The sequence below is a fragment of the Muntiacus reevesi genome, chromosome 8, assembly GCF_963930625.1.
Source record: "Muntiacus reevesi chromosome 8, mMunRee1.1, whole genome shotgun sequence".
Lineage (NCBI taxonomy): Eukaryota > Metazoa > Chordata > Mammalia > Artiodactyla > Cervidae > Muntiacus > Muntiacus reevesi.
The window spans coordinates 35,585,795-35,609,911 of NC_089256.1; the positions used below are offsets into that span (position 1 = coordinate 35,585,795).

Here is a 24,117-nt window from a genome sequence, read left to right on the forward strand (position 1 = left end):
GACCTCTCTTTATGACCTACAAATAACCGCTCAATATTTAGTTGTTAAGCAATATGTGTTTTTCTTGGGATAGTTTTAATCCTTTGAAAGACATTTCATTTTTGAACATTTAGAAAGAATATACACCTATGTGTGCTGGCATGTAGCAGGCATTTCCTAAATATTTTCTGAATTTCTTCCATCAAGAAGTTATTTACAACAAACAACCATTCTTAATTATTTGACAGGTTGCTGGAAAACCTTAAAGCTGGGTTTCTCCCCACAATTGTATACCACTGAGCAACCTGAAGATGCATAGCACTTTTCACTTGGATGGAAAAATTAACTTAAGTTGAGCACCCACTGTTTTTCACACACATCAGGCACTTTTTAAAAACATATATTAACTCTTTAAAGCCTTATTGATAGGAATAACCCTGTCAATAAGGTATACTTATGCCCATTTCACATATAAAGAAACCATGCAAGGGAATTGTATATCTTGCCTGGTATACGAAATTAAGAGGTGGTCTAACCAGGATTTAAATCCAGTGGGGTCTGATTCCAAAGTTCATATTTCCTCTGCAATATTATATTGCCTCTTGTATATAGACCTTTTTTTTTTTTTTTTTTTTTTTTTTTGTATATAGACCTTAAATTTAACTCTATTCTAGTAACTTCTCCAAAATATTGAGACCTTTCTTGTTAATATGGGCTGACTTTATTAGCATGGTGGCCATATTTTCCATAGAGAAATGGTAATGTTTAACCTGATAAAGAGTTTTAGTGCCAGTGTTAGATTAGCTGGAAGTTAGTATGACAGAGGTTAATTTCTGATAAATGTAGGGGCAAGAAAGGATTCAAGTTGGGCTATCTTGAAATATTCAGGAGGATGGATATAATCACAGGTTGACATGTTTGCACTAATTTATCAATTCTGATGCTAAGAAGTTTTTAACATAATTCCTTAGACATTGGGATTTGGCACAGAAATGTTTTGATAGGTCTTAATAGACAAAATAGACATTTTTAGTCTTTTTTTTTTTTTTAACTAAAACCTGCTGAAGCCAGTGATTTCACCCAACCCCTGAGCTTCTTGTGTGCTTAATTGCTCAATCATGTCTGACTCGGCGACCCCACGGACTGTAGCCTGCCAGGCTCCTTTGTCCATGGGATTCTCCAGGCAAAAACACTGGAGTGGGTAGCCATTCCCTTCCCTGAGTGTCCTACCTCCTACAGGGTAGGTGCTGTAGGGACTGGTGCTGAATCCCACAGGGACTGGTGCTGAAATCTAAACAGAGAGTTGACCTGCCCACAAATGTGGGCGCACCTCATTCTTTCTCCTGGCCCCACAAACCCAGGTGGGTCCAAGGCCTTCTCGGGCTCCCTCCTGGTGGTGTCCGCTAGGCCGTTCCCACTGTTAGACCTACAGCTACTGTTTAGGGCCAAATCCTCACATCATTTCTGACTTTGAGATTCCTGATCCCGCCCCAGAGCGTGCAGCTCCTGGGAAGTTGAGTCTGCCTGCTCACTCTTCTTCTGTGAGACAAACCTCATCCCCAGGCCCCATCCACTCTGGAATTCTGGTGAACAAAGTCTGGTCTCTCATTACACTCTGGTGGTGCTTTAGGGAGGCAAAGTCTCAGTGAGGAGGCAGGGATAAAGTGAGTCAGAAAGAGAAAAACAAATACCGTGTATTAATGCATGTGTGTGGACTCCAGAAACATTAGGTCCTGATGAACCTATGTTTGCAAAGCAGAAATAGAGACACACGGAGGACGGATGTATGGACCCCGAGGCGGGAGGGGAGTGGGATGAAGTGAGAGGTTGAGATTGACGTGTATACACTGCTACGTCTAAAACAGACAGCCCATGAGAACCTGTACACCACAGGGGAATAATGATAGGAATAATCCTGTCAAAAGAGTCTGCTCAGCACTTGTGGAGACCTAAACGGGATGGAAATCCAAAAAAGAGGGGACACGTGTCCCACAGAGCTGATTCGCTTTTCTCTGCGGTGGAAACTAATGCAACCTTGTCAAGCAAGTACACTCCAATTGAAAAAAAATACTGTCTGACCAAGAGACCTCATCGAAACAGGAGTCACATATTCACGGACCATCCGGCTCTCCTCAGAAGGGCAGCAAGGGCTCGACGCACCGCTCCTGCTTTTCTCTGTCGATTCTTTGCTCCTTAAATGGTCTGAGTTTCTAATGTCTGTCACCCTTAAAATTAAAGCAACTAGAGAGCTGGGGTTCAGATTGCCCAGGAAATACTCAATTACACTTCTAACATCTTTTTTGGAGTCTTTATTAATATAAATGTGTCACATTTAATATCATAAAACTAATTTCAAATGATGGCTTTGGGGAAGAGACTAATATTCTTATAAAGGTTAACCCAGTTTTTTATTATAGACTTACTTTTGAAATGTAATTGTTATTGTAGTAAAACTATAAGGCCCTAACTTGATAGCTTATTCTATCAATATTAAATATTAAATATTTAATATTTAAATCATTAAAATCATCTCATCGTACCTACACAACTATGGGCTTCCCAGGCGCCACTAGTGGTAAAGTACCGGCCTGCCAATGCAGGAGACATGAGAGGCGTGCGTTCAGTTCCTGGGTCTGGAAGATCCTCTGAAGGAGGGCATGGCAACCCATTCCAGTATTCTTGCCTGGAGAATCCCACGGACAGAGGAGCCTGGCGGGCTACAGTCTATAAGGTCACACAGAGTCAGACACGACTGAGACAACTTAGCACACACGCACCTCTACACAACTATACCCAACTGTTCGAATAATTCGGATGCTGAATAGAGTACAAAACAGGAGTTTTTGTCATAGCCGGAATGGTAGCCAACAGATTAAGTGTGGGTCAAAAGGGGTCTATTTTTCATATTATTGAGTGTTTTTCAAAAGATATTTTTAGTCTGATCAAGCTACATGGAATCAAAATGACTAAATCGGGATGCATCCTTTGGCAAAGTGGCTGCCCCAAAATGCCTGTATCAGAATAGCTGTGTCATAGTCTGACTGAACATGTATTATACTCTCCACATGCATTACGCTCTCATCTCTCAGAGTTGTGTATTCAGGGTTAGGCATGTTTATGGCTGAATGATTGCTTGACAATAGTCTTCTAATATAGGTAGAAACATGGTCATTAGAATGGGTTAATTAATTTACCCGGCTAATATTTGCTGGGTAACTACTATAGTCCAGGTTTCTTTCAATAATAACTTTTCCTGGGACTTCCCTGGAGGCCAGTGGTTAAGTCTGTGCTTCCCCTGCAGGGGGCACAGGTTCAGCCCTTGGTAGGGAGAACTAAGACCCCACATGCTGCATGGTGAGGCCAAAAAGAAAAATATGTATTTTTTTCCTAATACTTTCTATTATTATCAGAATCTAGGATTACTGAAATCTTTTTAAAATAATTTATTCAATGTGAATCATAATTCATGAAGTTAAGTAAATTACAAGATATTTAAGGAGGAGAAATCCCATATGTGCCAAGATTCAGTGTACTAAGTATAACCAGTGAACAGGTTAACTGTCTCAGTTAACTTACTGTATCAGGGAAATCATGACAGCTGCATGCTGCACTAAAATCCATTTCATAAACAAGTCTCTCCTCTTCACCACATATGAGTAGACAAAGCTTAAAGTACCCTTTGCTCACAGATTAAAATGTTTTAAATCATGGTTTCTTGTCTCTTCGAAAATTGGCTAGTCAAGGAGTATGATATCAAGCATACAAAGGGTCCATGCGCTGCAAAGCAAACTCATTATAAAATTTAGATATCTATCTAGCTAAGTCAGCTTCAACTTACAGCCTTTATCTTAATAAAATTCTGTGATTTTCACTTAAAAAGTAGCTGTGACACGGTGCCCATGCAGGCAGGCTCCACGGATCCGGATCTATAGCCTGCAAGTTTGCAGGTGAGGAGGCAGCCCTCCCACCCGTGACGTGTGGCGTGTCTCCTCAGCCTTGATGCACGCCCTGGTGTTCGGAAATGTGACGGCGATCATCCAGAGGATGTACTCCAGGTGGTCCCTCTATCACACCAGGACCAAGGATCTGAAGGACTTCATCCGCGTCCACCACCTGCCCCAGCAGCTCAAGCAGAGGATGCTGGAGTATTTCCAGACAACCTGGTCAGTCAACAACGGCATAGATTCCAACGAGGTAACGTGGATTTCTCCTGTGGACGTTTTCAGGCAGAAAGCATATATCCTGAGGTAAAAGCAAGTGCTTTAGTGCAGGTCTAAGAAGTGAGGCACACACCCATCGACTTCTTTGTCTCTTTACCTTTAACCTCTCATGACCCCCACAGGTGTTCTTTCGTCTGGTCTTGCTTACGTTTTCATGATGTCACTGGATCGGCCAGTGTTTCACAGTAGCTTCAGTCAGTCAGGTAGACATTTTTCATTCTCATTGACCCTCTTTGGAGGAACCAATTCTTAGGACAGTTGAATGGTATAATCATGGACTATTAGATTAATCAAGGTAATGTTTACCTTTAAAACCAACAAAGTAAAAAAAAAATGCATTTTTCTGCAAACATGTTATGTTTGGACTTCCAGAAACACCCTGGACCACCACTGTAGGTATCCTATAAGTCAAGCAACTATTCCATCAACCCGTCAGCAAAGCCAGTTATCAATATTTTTAAGTGCTTATTTGGTTTTTCCTCTCTTCAGATGAGCAGGACAGCGGAGGAAACACTCGAGGGCCCAAACTCCATATCTTCTGTCCTGAGTTAAGTGTCTGTCAGAAGCAAGCCACGAAGCACATATGTTTCATTCTAGAGTCTTTTATTAATTGATTGTCTTTCTCCAGACTTACTAATAGCTGATTAGTCAGGAGCACACAGCCGGGGTCATGGTCACAGAAATCCGGGATTATTCGTACATGTAGCTTCCTCTTCTGCCCTCTGATTGGTCAAACAGTGGGGCAAGGGCCCTGCGGTCTTACAGTCAGGCAGCTTCACGAGACTGCCCCCCAGCTTGACCCCCTCTTTTCTCCTCTCTGGCAGCTTCTGAAGGACTTCCCAGACGAGCTCCGCTCAGACATCACCATGCACCTGAACAAGGAGATCCTGCAGCTGTCCCTGTTCGAGTGCGCCAGCCGGGGCTGCCTGCGCTCGCTGTCCCTGCACATCAAGACCTCCTTCTGTGCGCCCGGCGAGTACCTGCTGCGCCAGGGGGACGCCCTGCAGGCCATCTACTTCGTGTGCTCGGGCTCCATGGAGGTCCTCAAAGACAGCATGGTGCTGGCCATTCTCGGTGGGTCTTCCTGAAAAGCCCCATGAAATTCTACTCTGACGCATTAAGGAGATGAAAAGGGGGGGAAACTTGTGACTGAGAGAAGGAAAATTAGGGATGAGTATGTCGATTCAGAACATGAGTTCAATCTGCCAAGTTATTATAATTGTTGTTATGCCATATATTGAGTTTGCACTGTGCTGTTACACTCAGCACCTGTTTTGACTCTTACTAAAAAGTCATATTGTCCCTATTTCACTAGTGAGTAAATAATAGTTAACTTAATTTCTCCCAAATAACATGGCAAGAGAATGAACACAGTTCTGTTCAATTCCTAAAGCCAGGTTATGAATGATGACGTGCACTGCCTCTTGGTGAAATAGCTGCTGTTTTAAGAATGTTTCTGCATTTTTGTGGAGAATCCATTCAGAAAAAAACATTGAAAATTGTTTTATCTATGCTAGAAATAGCACAAAAACGAATGCATATTGAGAATAAGTTCTCGTAGCAATCATTAATGCAACACTGTCAAGGTGATGATAGGCTAATTTTTCTCCCTCAAAGAAAACTCACAGAACAATTTGTGAAGATTTTGTATCACAAGTTGACTCCAACTATTAAGATGCAGTCAGTGTTTGTTGAAATGTAAAGGTCAGCTAACAACAGATGACATGCAGGGTTAATGTCGAAAAGTTCCTATCTATTGATACAATTTTATGTGTACCTCTTTTAAAAATCATTTTCATTGTTTATCTTTTCAACTCATATTTCTTGAGGGTCTATGAATGAATCAGGTAAACAGGTAAACAATATATTTTGAACACCAGTGCAGAACACCAATGTTTAGAATTTATGTTAATTAAAAGTAGCTAATGCAGCATTTTTCATTTTTTTAAATTTTCATATTCAAGAACCTAATTTTGTGGACAACTTAACCCTTTACAAAATATTTTCACATGCGGGACCTTCGTTACGTTTTCCTGACATGAAGAGACAGATGAGAGGTGTGTTTTTTCCCCAAGGTCAAAGCTAACCTCGGTCTTCATAGTGTCCAGTGCACTTTCCCCCTCTACACAATGCTTTTTTAAAAATTAATTCATTTTTTAATTGAAGGCTAATTGCTTTACAGAATTTTGTTGTTTTCTGTCAAACCTGAACATGAGTCAGCCACAGGTATACATGTGTCCCCTCCTTCTTTAACCTCCCTCCCAGCTCCCGCCGCATCCCACCCCTCTAGCTGATACAGAGCCCCTGTTTGAGTTTCCTGCGACTTACAGCAAATTCCTGTTGGCTGTCTATTTTACATGTGGTCATGTAAGTTTCCATGTTACTCCATACATCTCACCGTCTCCCCTCTCACCATGTCCAGAAGTCTGTTCTCTATGTTTTAAACAATGCCTTTTATCCTCTATGACCATTGTAAGTATGCAGTCAGTCAATTTTCAGTGTAAGCTTCAGGGTAGGTTCTATTTTGGATGAGAACTAACACTGATTGCTTCCCTAATATGAGCTGAGTGTTATGTGTCCACTATCCAATTCCAATCTTGCAGCCCTATTAGGCTGCTGTGATGATCCCAGTTAGAGGTGCAGAGATGGAGGCAGCTGGGGGTGAAACCCCGACGTGCTTTTCACTGCTTCCTGATGACTTCCGTTGACCACTTATCAGAGGAGAGGTGGGGCTTGCCTTCCAAAGTTTGGATTCAACTCTTAATTTACCCCCTTATATTTTTCTCCTTTTTTTTGTTTTGATGTGGACCACTTAAAAAAGAATCTTTATTGAATTTGTTACAATATTGCTTCTCTTTCATGTTTTGGCTTTTTGGCCACAAGGCGTGTGGATCTTCACTCCCTGATCGGGGATAGAGCTGGAACCCGCTGCCCTGGAGGGTGGAGCCTCAGCTACTGGACTGCTGGGGAGTTCCATGGTTTTTCTCCTTGATAGAAAGGCCTGGAATCGCGACTAAATAAAGTAGCAACAAGCTGGGCTCGGTGCGGCCAGCTTGTTATCAGTGTGAGGGTGAGCCTCTATATACGTGTGTTTTCCAGGAGGAGAATTGAACACTCTTTCCTGCCCATTTATCCACTCAGTGAAGTTAAAAACCAGTCATTCCATCATATTTTATTCAAAATTAAAAGTGAGAATCCTTTGAAAATTTGCTTCAAAAACCTTGCTCCAATCATAAAATATTTTTCTGTGGGTTTCCTTAGTAACATTGTAAGTTTTGTAGCCTGCTTGTTGACACGGCCTGCTTTTAAAAGGGTATTTAGTGCCACTTGCATCAACATGGATGGACTCGGAGATTGTCTTACTGAGTGACATAAGTCAGACAAAGAAATAAATATCACAGGATATCGTTTATATGTGGAATCTTAAAAAAAAAAAAAACTGGTACAAATGACCTTATTTACAAAACAGAGACACCCACATAGAAAACACTTCTGGTTACAGGGAAGGGAAGGAGGGATAAATCGGGAGACTAAGAGTGACCTGTACCCACTGCCGTATATGAAAACAATGACCAGTGAGGGTCTGCGGTACAGCTCAGGAAACTCCATCCAGTGCTCTGTAGTGACGTCGATGGGAAAGAAACCCAAAAAAGAGTGGATATGCGAATATGTATAACTGATTCATTCTACTTCCACCTGAAACTAGCACATCAGTGTAAAACAACAATAATCCCATAAAAATTAATCAAAATAAAAAATAAAAGGGCATTTAGTTATTTTTCTAGCAACTTATGGTTTGATATACATCTAAGTAAATTAATGCAGCATTTTCAGATGTATATATTATGGGTTTTTCCATAATTGTGCTGAATGTTTAAATTTGGTAACTAGCAACAATTCCAGGAATGGAATATGAGGGCATTATCCCTGACATTACATCACAGTAGGTACAAATTTGACAGCTTCAATGTAAATACCATTGTTTGTAATACACGATTCTGTCGGAATTTCTTCTTTCAAAAATACTTCTGAGAGAAAGTGAAGTCGCTCAGTTGTGTCCGACTCTTTGTGACCCCATGGACTGTAACCCGCCAGGCTCCTCCGTCCATGGGATTTTCCAAGCAAGAATACTGGAGTAGGTTGCCGTTTCCTTCTCCAGGGTATCTTCCCCACCCAGGGATTGAACTAGGGTCTCCTGCATTGCAAGCCGACGCTTTACCATCTGAGCCACCGGGGAAGCCTGGTGGCCTATACTAACAACTAAAACGCTTAAGCCATTGCCTTGCACCTCTGGCCCTGATTTCCTCCATCACTTGAGCTGCCTATATTTAACATTTTCACATCTTTGCTGGTACCCTGTACCTCTCAAAAGTGATTAAATGCATGTGGCCCTTCTAAACATGCCTATGTGGTATCGGGACCAAGCCCAAACAAATATAATACATTATTAATATTTTCTCTCTGTGATTAACATTATCTCAATGGAGATCAACTATTTTACTTTCCCTATGGTAATATTGTCTTATCAGCCAATATAAATCAATATTGACTCTGATAAACTTTAGCACATTGCTTAAATATAGATATTTAATACATGTTCACTCTGCCAACAAAATGAATTAATACATAATATTGTAAAAGAAACCTATCACCAAGCACCTGTCAAGCCAAAATTTATTCAAGCAATTCCATTGTCTAATCAATTGTTGACGGCATCTCTTAATCTGATGCAGTTGATAGAGAGGCAGGGATTTGTTACAGGGATAGAATTTGTTTGCCTGCACACCTTCATTTCATGTCCCAGTAGTTGTATTTTCCCACCAAGGTCTTCACTGTGATTTAAAGGAAGATGACAAAGCTCCAGTGAATGCGCTGCTCTCAGATGGCGTTAGTCTGCCTAATTACAATTAAACGTAAGCTATGGCTCTAACCAGGAAGCTTTGCAGATGCCTCCCATCAACTTTTTTTTTTTTCGTCCAATGGAAGAATTACTGATTAGTAAATATCAGAAACTGAATTCTGGGGAATAGAGACTGTGCTGCTGTGCTGGGCTTAGCCGCTCAGTCGTGTCTGACTCTGCGACCCCGTGGACTGCAGCCCACCAGGCTCCTCTGTCCATGGGATTCTCCAGGCAAGAGTACTGGAGTGGGTTGCCATGCCCTCCTCCAGGGGATCTTCCTAACCCAGGGATCAAACCCAGGTCTCCCGCATTGCAGGCAGATCCTTCACCATCTGAGCCACCGGGGAAGCCCAAGAATACTGGAGTGGGTAGCCTATCCCTTCTCCAGGGGATCTTCCCGACCCAGGAATTGAACCAGGGTCTCCTGCATTGCAGGTGGATTCTTTACCAGCTGAGCTACCAGGGAAGCCCCAGTAGAGACTGCAAGGGACCACCACAAAAACCTTCTCTTCCTTTAGAAATAAGGATACTGAAGCCCAGAGTAATTAAGAATCTTAGATCTAGGCTCTAAATCTAGATAGTGAGTAATCCACAAAGTTGTAAAATTAGTGAGGTTGAAAATTAGGCTCCACACAAGGCCCAGCACACAGGTCAATGATCTATAAATATCCACTGAATAGATGAAAAAACAGAATTCTTTCTAGGATGCCAAGTTAGCAAGATGCTGGGGCCTTTGTGGCTGAAATCACCGTTCTGTGGTGATCTCAAGGTACAAGAGTAGGATGACCCTAACGTTTTTCCAAACACCAGTAGAAAATGTGAATTCTCATCATGGCAGCCTGGTGCGTCAAGGTAAATTCTCCTCAGGGATGCAAAGTTGGGGCTTCCCTGGTGGCTCAGCAGTAAAGAATCTGCCTGCAATGCAGGAGACCCGGGTTTGATCCCTGGGTCGGGAAGATCCCCTGGAGGAGGGCATGGCAACCCACTCCAGTCTTCTTGCCTGGAGAATCCCGTAGATAGAGGAGGCTGGCGGGCTGCAGTCCACGTGGTCACATAGAGCCAGTCACGACTGAGGGACTGAGCAGCCTCAGCATATAAAACTTGAAAATGTGCTGTGTTCAGTCCAGCCTGGCCATATTTACATTTTACATCAGGACTCGACTTTGAATTTTTGAGCAGTAATTTAGATTTCTAACAAAACACGCAAGAAGAAAAAATTGCCAAGTTAGTACTGCTGACAATAAATTCTTCAGCACCATGTGCTGTTTATTCTCTCAGGGTCTATAAATATAGAGTTTAGTCTTTTTTCTTCTGCCAAACAGGCTCGATTTCAAGGTTTTAAAAAGATAATACCTAGAAATAATTCAATAATTTGAGTTTTTGGTCTGCCACAAATACTTATGAATGTCTCAGATATTCATGGATAAGTTGGCAGATCTCCTTTTACTGTCAAGTTCAATAAAACAGACTTTTATTGAAGCCTCCTGCATGCCAGGAACTGTTTCCAGAAATTCTGAGCAAAATAAAAAAATAAACATTTAGAAGTTTAAAAATTAATTGAATGAAGAATGGTTGGGACAGTTTGTTCTACAACATTCCAAAGATATTATTTGCTTGGTGGGTTTTGGCTGGCAAATTGTTGGTTGTTGGTTCCCTACAAAATGGAACAAAGTGACCATTTGGAAAAATAAAGCACAGGCATGATAATGTTTAAGAACAAAGATAAAGCAGAAACTCCTGAGTTGTAGCCTTGAGTCCAAGGCCAGTGTTCTTTGTGAACTTGGTCATATTACCTCAGCTTTTAACCTAAGCTTGTCTGAGAACTGAATGGATTTCCTTTCAGATTTCTCACACGGACGCTGAGTGCATTAATGGCTCTGTGCGTTAATGGCTCTGTCTAAAATAAAACTGACGCTGTAATCAGCTCTTTGCCAGCACTTACAATTATGCTCACCTTCCTGCTAGGTTAGACTGATTCAAATCAAGTTCAAAATTTTAAAGATTCAGAGAAATTGTCCAATATGATCTAATCAGCAAACTCAAGGAGATAAGCTGGGTCCCAGTTTAAGACCGATGGGCAGAGGTGTTACAGACAAATATCAGAGGTGCTGGCGCTGGGGTGAGAGAGAATGTGAACAAAGTCGCGTCAGACCCTTTCTCCTGCAGTGGAAGGGCTCACAGTTTTTATTTATTCACTTTCTTTTCTTGCTGGAGAAAATGGGGTTTTCACACTGTCATGGAGCATTAGAACTGTGCCCTTGTTCTGCATTTTTATGTAGTATATTTCACTGTTCACGATGCCCAGGAGTTGCCTTTGCCTCTCGACTCTCCCCCTTCACACCCGCCCCCCGTCTTGCAGACGTGTCCAGAGATAAATAAAACAACTGGAATGTATTAGAAAGCAGATGGTGATGCTTATATTATTGTCCAAAGTACTAGAATCAACATGATTAATATACCTCTTGATGGTCTTACTTCAAAATCCCAAAACATTTTTACTCAGAAAAACTGAGGCATTATTATTTCCTTTGAATAGTTAAAGCAGCTGTGACCAAAAACGTCAACTGCTTTGTCTAGAGTCATTTACTGAATCCTGCGGGGCACCTGACGTGAGCCCACGTGTGACCTACGATTTCTAACTCCCCATATCCTAGGCTTTATCCTCGACTGGGTGTGGTTCAGAGTGCCAAGGGATGTTTGGCAATGTCTGCAGATACTTGGGGTTGTTATATCTGAGGATGGGTGATGTGAGATGCCGCTGAAGATTCCACCCTGTACAGAATGATGGGGCCCCAAATCTCAACCCTGCCGAGGCTGAGAAACCCTGCCCCAGATAAAGGTTCCTCTCCCCTTTGAGTGCAATTTCAGAGAAATGAAGCCTGTAAATCAAATGACGTCTTTCAAGCGACGTGTCTCTTTTCTCACTGTTTCAAGGGAAAGGAGATTTAATTGGAGCCAATCTATCAATTAAGGACCAAGTGATCAAGACCAACGCGGATGTGAAGGCGCTGACCTACTGTGATCTCCAGTGTATCATCCTCAAAGGGCTCTTTGAAGTGCTGGACCTTTACCCAGAATACGCTCACAAATTTGTGGAAGACATTCAGCATGACCTCACATACAACCTTCGAGAAGGTCACGAGAGTGATGTAAGTCTCCCTTCTAATTCCTGCTGAGACCCAAACACACGGGGCCTGGAGATCATTTATAACAGCAAAGAACATGTTCTGACCTCACTTCAAAAAGTCTTTTGAGTAGATAAGGTGGAACTGTCCAGTCACTAATTGAGCAATTAGCCAGGAGTCAAACTGGGAGCATGTTGTCAATATTTTAGAAAAGTATGATTTATGGAGGAGTTCTCTTAATTTTTTTCTTGTTTATTTTCATTGCTTATAACCAGGGTGAATGTCAGGGGCATATAATATTTAGCTAGAGAGGTGTGATTTCTCCCGAACTTAAAGATTTCCAGATAGGTTATATGGTTCGGAGCTTGCTGCGTGCGTGTGTATTCCCTACTCCACTGGCTTGATGTGCATTTTGCTTAAGAATATCTTTTTATTTGTTAACCGTGACTCAAAACAGTCTATCTTAAAATGAGTAAATATGTATGAGAGGATTCAAACCCAAGGTTGTCACCCTGGAAGCATAATGAACATTTTATGAAATTATATATTTGCTACATGTTTCAGTTTATACAAACAGCTTTCCTGTCAAATATGTACCAAACTGTGTCCTGTGATTAAGCCGCTCGTGAACATGACTTCATTAAATGTGTCAGAGACAAATGACTTAATAGGAATGATTGTTGGAAGGCAGGCCAGAGCATGTATGTATATCGCTCTCTATCAGCAGACGCCTTCATCTGCTGCCTTCAGCTCTGACCCACATACTTACTATACTCGATTTTTCCCCTAAGGGTTTAAGAAGCGAGGCTTTTGTTTTGGCTAACCCATATTGTGGGGACATCGTCATCAGCATTCTCCAAATTGTCGGGAAAGAGGGAATCCAAGTTGTATGACTTCCTCTTGGTTGAAGATAGCAAATGGCAGGCAGAACGTAGGTGGTACCCCTTTCTGAAGTTCAGGATTACCGGATCTGAATGTGTACATCTCTCCATGGATGGTGGCAAACAGCAAAGGAGGTGTAAATATTTATTTCAAAACTTTTTGTGTTAAGGACTCTGTCGGTGTAAAACATTTTATCTAGTGCCGAAAGCCACTGTTGAAGCTAAGTGTCAGTCAGGTTTTACAGGACGGAAAACAGGTGCAGAATGGTTAAGTAACATGTGTGTGATCACACACACAAGCTCCTCTGTCCATGGAAATTTCCAGGCAAGAATACTGGAGTGGGTTGCCATGGGTTATATAGCAACCCACATATATATATCCCCTTCCAGGGTATCTTTCTGACCCAGGGATTGAACCCCACGTCTCCTGCATTGACAGTCAGGTTCTTTACCACTAGCAAAGAAATAGCCAACATGTCCTCAACATGGACAAATGGAAAATATTGGCTCTCAACCCCAAGTTTTGTTTCATTCAGTTAAGTTTAAAGAGTCTTACCTTTAATCCATTTTTTAATCCTCTTTTTGTCTTTGCTGAAACATTCATCACAGTGATTTTATGCCTCCAGTGTCTGAATGGCCAGTGAGACTGTTTTCTTTATCTGTTATTTCTTTTGGGGTTTTGTTTTTTTGCTTTTGAGGTCACTTGCCCTCCCCTACTATTTTTCAAACAGATATCATGACTTTGCTTCAGTGTAGATGTTGTTTATGAAAAAAGTCAAGTCACTCAGTCATGTCCGACTCTTTCCAACTCCATGGACTGTAGCCTGCCAGGCTCCTCCTTCCATGGGATTTTCCAGGCAAGAATGCTGGAGTGGGTTGCCATTTCCTTCTCGAGGGGATCTTCCTGACCCAAGAATCAAACCCAGGTCTCCCACACTGTAGGCAGACTCTTTACCATCTGAGCCACCCATGAAAAAAGGGTTCCTATTATTTTCCTTCTAGTAGGGCTATGTTTTCCTGGGACAGGCAGAGAGATCACCCAACAAATCGCTTTCGTCCTGTCTACAGTTCCTCCTAGGCTTTGTTAGGTTGATCTGCTTCGGTTTTGCGCCGACCCTGGTGGTACAGCTCTCAGTCCTAAGACATGTTTCAGAACCTCAGCTAAACTCCCTGGGTGTTCCCCAAAGCTCCTCCTGTTTGACACGCCTTGACCTCCCACCTGCGCCTCCCGAGCATCATGAGGGAACCGAATCCCCGGGGTCCTTGGAGACTGCCCCATGCACCTAAGTGAGGAGCCAGCTGACCCCTGGGGGCCACGGGAGGGGCCTCCTCTCTGGGTTCACTCCTCCAATCCCGGAAGTCTGGGGACACATGGATTGCTCTCCTCCAGAAAGACTGTTCCTTTCTCTTCTACTCTATGCGGCCTCACAGTGAAGCCATAGGTTCCCTCAGAAAAACACCTGGATAAACGTGACCCTTGGGGCTTCGCTGGTGGCTCAGCGAGTGGAGAGTCCACCTGCAATGTGGGAGACCTGGGTTCGATCCCTGGGGTGGGAAGATCCCCTGGAGAAGGGAAGGGTCACCTATTCCAGGATTCTGGCCTACAAACTCACGGCCTTCCATTTTCTCAGGGGTCATAGCCCTTCAAGTCTGACCTGAGTTGGCTGTTCTCCTTTGCTTTTTAAACTGTTATTTTATGTTTTGTCCAGCTTTATAATTATTTTTAGCTCAATATTAGCTATTTCACTATAGCTGAAATAACAGAGAACCCCTTATGAGCTACATTGTTAAGGGCAAATGGGAACTGGAGCTCTGAAATCTTTATTTATTTATTTTTGAAATCTTTATTTTTTATAGTTCCTCATCTTGTATCACTCAAAATTTATATTTACACTATATTCAAGATCCTGGTGGCTCAGTTGGTAAAGAATCCACCTGCAATGCAGGAGACAATCTGCAACGCAGGAGACAATCTGCAACGCAGGAGATGTGGGTTCTATCCCTGGTTGGGGAAGATCCCCTGGAGGAGGGCATGGCAACCCACTCCAGTATTCTTGCCTGGAGAATCCCCATGGACAGAGGAGCCTGGCAGGCCACAGTCCTTGGAGTTGCAAAGAGTCCAACATGACTTAGCGACAAAACCACCAAGATCCTGGGTTCCTATGCCTTCTAAAGGCTAGGTAAACTTGGACCATACTTACCAATAATTTTATACGCTGGGGGAGAAGTCTTGTGCTATTTTTTTTTATTGGGGTATAATTGCTTTAAATGTTGTATTAGTTTCTGCTGTATGTATGCGTATATCCCCTCCCTCGGTCTTTTTCCCATTGATGCATATATGTAGACTCTTGTGCTATTTCTAAGGATACTGTGACTTTGGTCGGGTGTGGAGATTCTATTCTGACGATTACCTATGACTATGGCTGCAACTGCTCTGGTGTCAGACCAAGGTGGGCCCAGCCCCTCTCCTTAATTTCCACACCCACACAAGCAAAAATATCCAATCACAGAGTTTCTGGTGGGTTGAATCCTTTGTGAAAGTTTGGTCTATGGATATTAGAAGGAGGAACATTTGCATCATGGAAATGCAAACAGTGTGAATATAACTTCACTCTGTATCCTTGCTCTTAAAGCTCCTATGGCCACTCTGCCACACTGTTCAGCCCTTTATCTCTGCTCTCCCCTCCTCTCCTGTCTTCATCCTCTGCCTTCATGCCCAGATGCCCCACTGTGTCTGATACGTTTTAACTCTCTCTTTAATTGGTTTGTGTCTTTCTGATTTTGCCTTCTGGATATATACCTTCTCTCACAAGTGCTTACAAACTATCAAGTGACAGACAGCATTACCAGAATATCTGGATAAAGAGTAGACTGATTGTCAGCCCATTTTGAAATAAAAACAAAGAAAGCATTTTAAGAGATAGTCAAAAGGTATGCACGTCACAGTGAGCTATGAATCTAGAACTCTGATGAATTGTGTAACTTTATAGAGTGGCAGCTCATCCAGTTAATTAAAATGTATAAAATATGTTCTGAGTTTGTGAAAAGGCAAGCTAGCACTGTCTGACATCATGCTAATTACTCATTTTATGCACTCAGTATATTTTATATGTTTGCCGTTATTCATATCTCCTGATGACCCCAATAATGACAGAGATTAATTTAGCTATTTCTGTCTATGGGGATTATGAGAAATTTGCTTCACAGCTTCTCATGGTAAACTGATTTTAGCACAGACTCTTCTGTTGTTGGTTGTGAAATTTAGTTTGCCTTAACATTAGAATTTTGAGATAAATAATGACCGAAGAGTATCTAAAATAAGTTTTCCAAAATTAATAGTGCTGACACACGGGAGATCAGATACTGATATGGCTGCATGAGATGCCTTCTGGGTGTGCACATATGGACTCTCACCTGTGGTGTGGCTGTGGAGCGACAAATGGCAATGCCAGTTTTACCTCACCAGGGGGTTACTCGATGAAATTTTTTTTTTTTTTAATTTTTTTGGCTGTGCTGCATGGCATACGGGATCTTAGTTCTCCAACCAGGGATCAAACCCATGCCCCCTGCAGTGGAAGCATGGGTTCCTAACCACTGGACTGCTAGGGAGGTCCTGAAATTTTTTACCATTTTTTAAATTGAAGTATCGGAGAAGGCACTGGCGACCCACCCCAGTGTTCTTGCCTGGAGAATCCCAGGGATGGGGGAGCCTGGTGGGCTGCCGTCTATCGGGTCACACAGAGTCGGACACGACTGACGCGACTTAGCAGCAGCAGTAATTGAAGTATAGTTGACTTACAATGTTTCAGATATACAACAATCACAGTATAACTGTGATTCAGTCACACATATGTATGTATTCCTCTTCAGTTTCTTTTTGGGTTATCATATGATATTGAGTATGGTTCCCTTGTTCTGTAGCAGGTCCTTGTTGTTGATCTTATATACAGTGCAGTGTGTTTGTTAATCCCAGATTCCTCATTTATCCCTCCCACTCTCCCTTTGGTCTCCACAGTTTGTTTTCTGTCCCTGTGTCTGTTTCTGTTTTGTAAATACATTCATTTTTTTAGATTGCACACGTAAGCAATGTCATACGATAGCCTCCAGGTCCATCCACGGTGCTGCAGATGGTGTTACTCTATTCATTTTTATGGCTGAGCAGTATTCCATTGCTTATACATACCACATCTTTTTTATTCATCTGTTGACGGACATTTAGGTTGCTTCCAAATCTTGGTTATTGTAAATGGTGCTGCTGTGAACACAGAGGTGGGTGTATCTCTTTGAATTAGAGTTTTCATCTTTCCCAGATACATGCCGAGGAGCGGGGTTGCTGGATCCTATGGTGACTCTAGTTCAGTTTTTAAGGAGCCTTCTGACCCTTCTCTGCGGTGGCTGCACCACTTCACACCCACACCAGCAGTGTAGGAGGGCTCCCTTTCCTCCACACCCTCTTTCCCATTTATTGACTGCAGTTTTTTCCTGATGGCTGTTCTGATTGTTGTGAGATGATACCTCATTATAGTTTTGATTTGCATTTCTCTAATAACTAGTGCTAGTGGGCCTCTTTCTGTGTGCCTATTGACCGTTGGTGTGTCTTCTTTGGAGACATGTTTATTTAGGTCTTCTGACCATTTTTTTGATGGGAAGCTTATTACATTTTAAGTGTGTTGGTTAGTCCATTTTTTCCCCTCAGTTTTCCATTATTTCATATAACCTGATCAGCATAAAAAATAAAGTCTCCTCCTTCAGTCTCCCCTTCTCTTTAGTAACAAGACAGAGAGTTCCCTAGGATCCTGAGGGTCAATGGCCTCTGGGTCCTGGAAATGCCATCTCCACAACAGGTTACACCAACATTTAGAGAAGATTCCTGAACAGAGACAAGAGCACCTTGAGAAACACCCACGTTTAGCAGTTCTTCTCCACTTGTGATGTCTTTGATGCTGCATGGGTAGTTTACGGTGGATTGATTCATCTCAATACTCCAAACCCCTGAGCAATACATTCTCCACACACCAAGCACCAGGCCTCGATGGTGTAGCTACAAAACTACACACTCCATAGTCTTGACCCTTGAGTGAAACAAGCACGTTTATAGACACAATTAATGGAAAGCTTCCCAGAGTGGTCACATGCATTAGATAACACCTGTATGTTAAACATAATTAAATAAAAAAGTTTCATACTCACAAAGAGTCAACTTGCTTTCACCTGCCTGTAGGTTGTGTATGAGAGGGGAGTTACACGCTGAGACATTGCTCCCTGACCACGATCAGAGAAAAGTGATGTAATGGTTCTCCCTGCATCTATTCTTTGTCTTTAAATTGAGTTATAATTAACACACAATATTAAATTAAGATGTTCAACATAGTGATTCAGTATTTTTAGATCTTGTAAAATGATCACTACAACAAACCATCCAGAACCACACAAAGTTATTGCAATATTATTGACTGTATCCCCCATGTGTAATCTTGTACCGCTGTGACTTATTTAGTTTGTGGCCAGAAGTTTACTTTTTTTTCATGTAGCCAGAAGTTTCTACCTCTTAACCCCTTTCACCTTTTTATTCCACACCCAAACCCTCTCCCCTCTGGCAACCACCAGTGTGTTTCTGTCTTATTCTGTTTTGTTCTTTTGTTTTCTCCTTTAGCTTCTACCTATACATGAAATCAAACAGAATGTGTTTCCTCCCCGACTTACTTCACATAGCGAAATACCCTCCAGGTTCAGCCGTGCTGCTACAAGGGCTGGGATCTTATCATTTTTATGGCCGAGTAATATCCCATTGGCAGCACACCACACCTTCTGTCTCCATGCCTGTATTGATGGACACCTAGGTGTTTCCGGGTCTTGGTTGTAGTCAGCAGTGCTGCAGTGATTACAGGGGTGCATATATATTTTCATATCGGTGTTTTCATTTTCAGATAAATACTCAGAATTGTTGGATCATACACAACTGAGCACACACCTGGTATTTCTATTTTAAATCTTCTGAGGCACTTCCACACTGCTTTCTTTAGGGGCCATATTTACATTTAATTTCCACCAACAGCACCTGAGGTTTCCCTCTTCTCCACAGCCTTGCCAACACCTGTCATTTATGTCTTCTTGTATGACAGGCATTCTTACAGGTGTGAGCTGACAGCTCATTTCCCCAGTGATAGTTATTTGAGCATCTTCTCATGTGCCTGTTGGCCTTCTGCATGTCTGCTTTGGAAAACTGTCTGTTTTAGGTCTTCTGCCCATTGTTTAATTGGGATGTTTGGGGTTTTGATATAGAATTATATGAATTCCTTCTATATTTTTGTATCAACCCTTTCTTGGAATTATAATTGACAAATCAGTTTAGTTCAGTCGCTGTGTCATGTCTGACTCTTTGCAATCCCATGAACTGCAACACGCCAGGCCTCCCTGTCCATCACCAACACCCGGAGTTTACTCAGACTCATGTCCATCGAGTCGGTGATGCCATCCAACCATCTCATCCTCTGTCGTCCCCTTCTCCTCCTGCCCCCAGTCCCTCCCAGTATCAGGGTCTTTTCCAACGAGTCAGCTCTTCGCATGAGGTGCCCAAAGTACTGGAGTTTCAGCTTCAGCATCAGTCCTTCCAATGAACACCCAGGACTGATCTCCTTTAGGATGGACTGGTTGGATCTCCTTGCAGTCCAAGGGACTCTCAAGAGTCTTCTCCAACACCACAGTTCAAAAGCACCAATTCTTCGGCACTCAGCTTTCTTCACAGTCCAACTCTCACATCCATACATGACCACTGGGAAAACCATAGCCTTGACCAGACAGACCTTTGTTGGCAAAGTAATGTCTGCTTTTTCATAGGCTGTCTAGGTTGGTCATAACTTTCCTTCCAAGGAGTAAGCGCCTTTTAATTTCATGGCTGCAATCACCATCTGCAGTGATTTTGGAGCCCAGAAAAATAAAGTCCGCCACTGTTTCCACTGTTTCCCCATCTATTTGCCATGAAGTGATGGGACCAGATGCCATGATCTTAGTTTTCTGAATGTTGAGCTTTAAGCCAACTTTTTCACTTTCCTCTTTCACTTTCATCAAGAGGTTTTTTAGTTCCTCTTCACTTTTTGCCATAAAGGTGGTATATTCTGCGTATCTGGTTATTGATATTTCTCCCGGAAATCTTGACTCCAGCCTTCGCTTCCTCCAGCCCAGCGTTTGTCATGATGTACTCTGCATATAAGTTAAATAAGCAGGGTGACAATATACAACCTTGACGTACTCCTTTTCCTATTTGGAACCAGTCTGTTGTTCCATGTCCAGTTCTAACTGTTGCTTCCTGACCTGCATACAGGTTTCTCAAGAGGCAGGTCAGGTGGTCTGGTATTCCCATCTCTTTCAGAATTTTCCACAGTTTATTGTGATCTACAGAGTCAAAGGCTTTGGTATAGTCAATAAAGCAGAAATAGATGTTTTTCTGGAACTCTCTTGCTTTTTCGATGATCCATCGGATGTTGGCAATTTGATCTCTGGTTCCTCTGCCTTTTCTAAAACCAGCTTGAACATCTGGAAGTTCACGGTTCACGTATTGCTAAAGCCTAGTTTGGAGAATTTTGAGCATGACTTTACTAGCGTGTGGGATGAGTGCAATTGTGTGGTAATTTGAGCATTCTTTGGCATTGCCTTTCTTTGGGATTGGAATGAAAATTGACCTTTTCCAGTCCTGTGGCCATTGCTGAGTTTTCCAAATTTGCTGGCATATTGAGTGCAGCATTTTAACAGCATCGTCTTTCAGGAGTTGAAATAGCTCAACTGGAATTCCATCACCTCCACTAGCTTTGTTTGTAACGATACTTCCTAAGGCCCACTTAACCTCACATTCCAGGGTGTCTGACTCTAGGTGAGTGATCATACCATTGTGATTATCTGGGTTGCGAAGATCTTTTTTGTACAGTTCTTCTGTGTATTCTTGCCACCTCTTCTTAATGTCTTCTGCTTCTCTTAGGTCCATACCATTTCTGTCCTTTATTGTGCCCATCTTTGCATGAAAAGTTCCCTTAGTATCTCTAATTTTCTTGAAGAGATCTCTAGTCTTTCCCATTCTGTTGTTTTCCTTTATTTCTTTGCATTGATTGCTGAGGAAGGCTTTCTTATCTCTCCTTGCTATTCTTTGGAACTCTGCATTCAAATGGGTATATCTTTCCTTTTCTCCTTTGCTTTTCACGTCCTTTCTTTTCACAGCTATTTGTAAGTCCTCCTCAGACAGTCATTTTGCTTTTTTACATTTCTTTTTCTTGGGGATAGTCTTAATTCCTGTCTCCTCCTGTACAATGTCATGAACCTCCATCCATAGTTCATCAGGCACTCTGTCTATCAGACCTAATCCCTTAAATCTATTTCTCACTTCCACTGTATAGTCATAAGGGGTTTGATTTAGGTCAGACCTGAATAGTCTAGTGATTTTCTCCACTTTCTTCAATTTCAGTCTGAATTTGGCAATAAGGAATTCATGATCTGAGCCACAGTCAGCTCCCAGTCTTGTTTTTGCTGACTGTATAGAGCTTCTCCATTTTTGGCTGCAAAGAATATAATCATAATATATAATTTGTAATAAAATTTACAAATACCTTCTCCCATTCAGTGGTTGTCTTTTGGTTTTGTTGATAGTCTCCTACCCATGTAAAAGCTTCTTAGTACAATGCAGTCCCATTTGTTTACTTTTGCTTTTGTTTCCTTTACTTGAGGAGACATATCCAAAAAAAAAAAATACTGCTAAGATTGATGTCAAAGAAGTTCCTGACTGCTTTCTTCCAGGAGTTTTAGGTCTTACATTTAAACCTTTAGTCCATTTTGAGTTTATTTCTGTATAAGGTATAAAAAAGTGATTTAATTTTTTTGCTTGTAGCTGTCCACTTTACACAATACCATTTTTTGAAGAGACATTTTCTCTGTTGAATAATCCTTCCTCCTTTGTCATAGATTAATTGACCATATATGTGTGGGCTGACCTCTGGCTCTCTATTCTGTTCCTTTGAGCTTTATGTCTGTTTCTGTGCCAGCACCATGCTCTTTGATTACTAGGTCTGTAGCATAATTTCAGGTCTGGGAACATGATTATCTTCAGCTTTGTTCCTCTTTCTCAAAATTGCATTGGTTGTTGGAGACTTTTTGTGGTTACAAAAAAATTTTAGGATTTTTTAATTCTAGTTTTGTGAAAAATGTCATTGATATTCTGATAGGGATTGCATTGAATCTGCAGATTGCTCTATGTAGTGTGACCATTTTAATGATATTGATTCTTCCAGTCCATGTTGTTGTCGTTGTTTAGTTGCTCAGTTGTGTCTGACTGTTTTGCAACCCATGGACTGTAGCCCACTAGGCTCCTCTGTCAGAGATCTTCCAGGCCAGAATACTGGAGTGGGTTGCCATTTCATTCTCCAGGGAATCTTCCCACCCCAGGGATCAAGCCTGCATCTCCTGCATTGGCAGGTGGATTCTTTACCACTGAGCTGTCAGGGACGCCCCCATCAATCCATGAGCACAGCATAATTTTCCACTTGTCCATGTCATCTTTCTTTCCTCAATGTCTTACAGTTTTTAAAACACAAGTCTTTCACCTCCTTGGTTAAATTTATCCCTAAGTATTTTATTCTCTTTGTTGCAGGTATAAATGGGATTGTTTTCTTTATTTCTCTTCCTGATAGTTTGTTATTAGTGTATGCAGTAGATTTCTGTATATTAATTTTTTATCTTGCTACTTTACTTATTTATTAGTTCTAACAGCTTTTGGGGGGGACAGTTCTATATATAGTATATGCTATCTAGAAATAGTGACAGTTTTACTTTTTCTTTAATTTGGATGACTTTTTTCTTTTTCTTGTCTGATTGCCATATCTAGGACTTCCAATACTATGCTGAATAAAAGAGATGAGAGTGGGCCTTCTCATCTTGTTCTTTAGTTTAGAAGGAAACCTTTCAGCTTTTCACCAGAGTATGGTGTAAGCTGTGGATTTGTCATATGTGGACTTTATGATGTTGAGGGTGCATGCATGTTGCTGCTGCTGCTAAGTCGCATGCATGCTAAGTCGCTTCAGTTGTGTGACTCTTTGCGACCCTATGGACTGTAGCCCACCAGGCTCCCCTGTCCATGCAGTTCTCCAGGCAAGAATACTGGGGTGTGGTACCCTGCCCTCCTCCAGGGGTTCGACTCAATTCCGGGAAGGAACTCACATTTCTTACATCTCCTACATTGGCAGGTGGATTCTTTACCACTAGCGCCACCGGGGAAGCCCACATTTCCTATGTGTCTATTTTTTCTAGAGTTTTTATCCTAAACGCATGTAGAATTTTTTTCTGTATCTTGAAGAAGTGGCGTTGTGGGATGTGGGAGCATCCCCTGTGCAGACTCCTTGCCCTCATCCTTATCTCTACTCTTAAACCCTTACCAGCCTCTTTCCTCAAGTCTGTGGGAGAAACCCTTTCAAAATATAAATTGGATCATGTCATTCAGTTGCTTGAAGTATTTCAGTGGGCCCTCACAAACTGTTAGTAAAAGCCAGACTTCTTACCATGGCTTTCAAGATTCTCTGCCTTCCAACTCCTGCCTGTCTTTCAGAGTTGTCTCATGCATCTGAGGTCTTCTTGTGTCCAGCATTACATCTGGTGCCTTTTACAGTTTTTATTTGTTTGTTTTATTTCTCCGCGACTGGGTCTTGGCTGCTGCGCAGGCTGTTCTGTAGCTACGGAGAGCGGGCCTACCCGCCGGCGGAGCGCATTCTCGTGGCGGCGTCCCAGCTGCAAAGCGCAGACTCCCGGGGCGCGGGCGCTGGGCCTGGAGCACAGGCTCAGCAGTTGCCGTGATACGGGCTCGGTGGCTCCGCGGCGCGTGGGCTCCTCCCGGATCGGGGATCAAACCCGTGTCTCCTGCCTCAGCAGGCGGACTCCTTACCGCTGAGCCACAGGGAAGCTCTCCATCCGATGCCATCTGGTGACCAGCGTCGCACTCCAACAAACTGGCTCGCTTGCTTTTCCTTACGTGCACCGGG

General features: G+C 42.3%; 1 protein-coding gene across 1 annotated transcript in view; it reads left to right on the forward strand.

Annotated features, from left to right (window-relative positions):
* KCNH8 (potassium voltage-gated channel subfamily H member 8) overlaps positions 1-24,117 on the forward strand; it is a 445,541-nt gene that overhangs the window by 348,361 nt on the left and 73,063 nt on the right. The window contains exons 9-11 of the mRNA XM_065943173.1: positions 3,974-4,173; positions 5,024-5,273; positions 12,034-12,248. Of these exons, the coding sequence (XP_065799245.1) occupies positions 3,974-4,173; positions 5,024-5,273; positions 12,034-12,248 (665 nt within the window). The remainder of the gene's footprint in view (positions 1-3,973; positions 4,174-5,023; positions 5,274-12,033; positions 12,249-24,117) is intronic.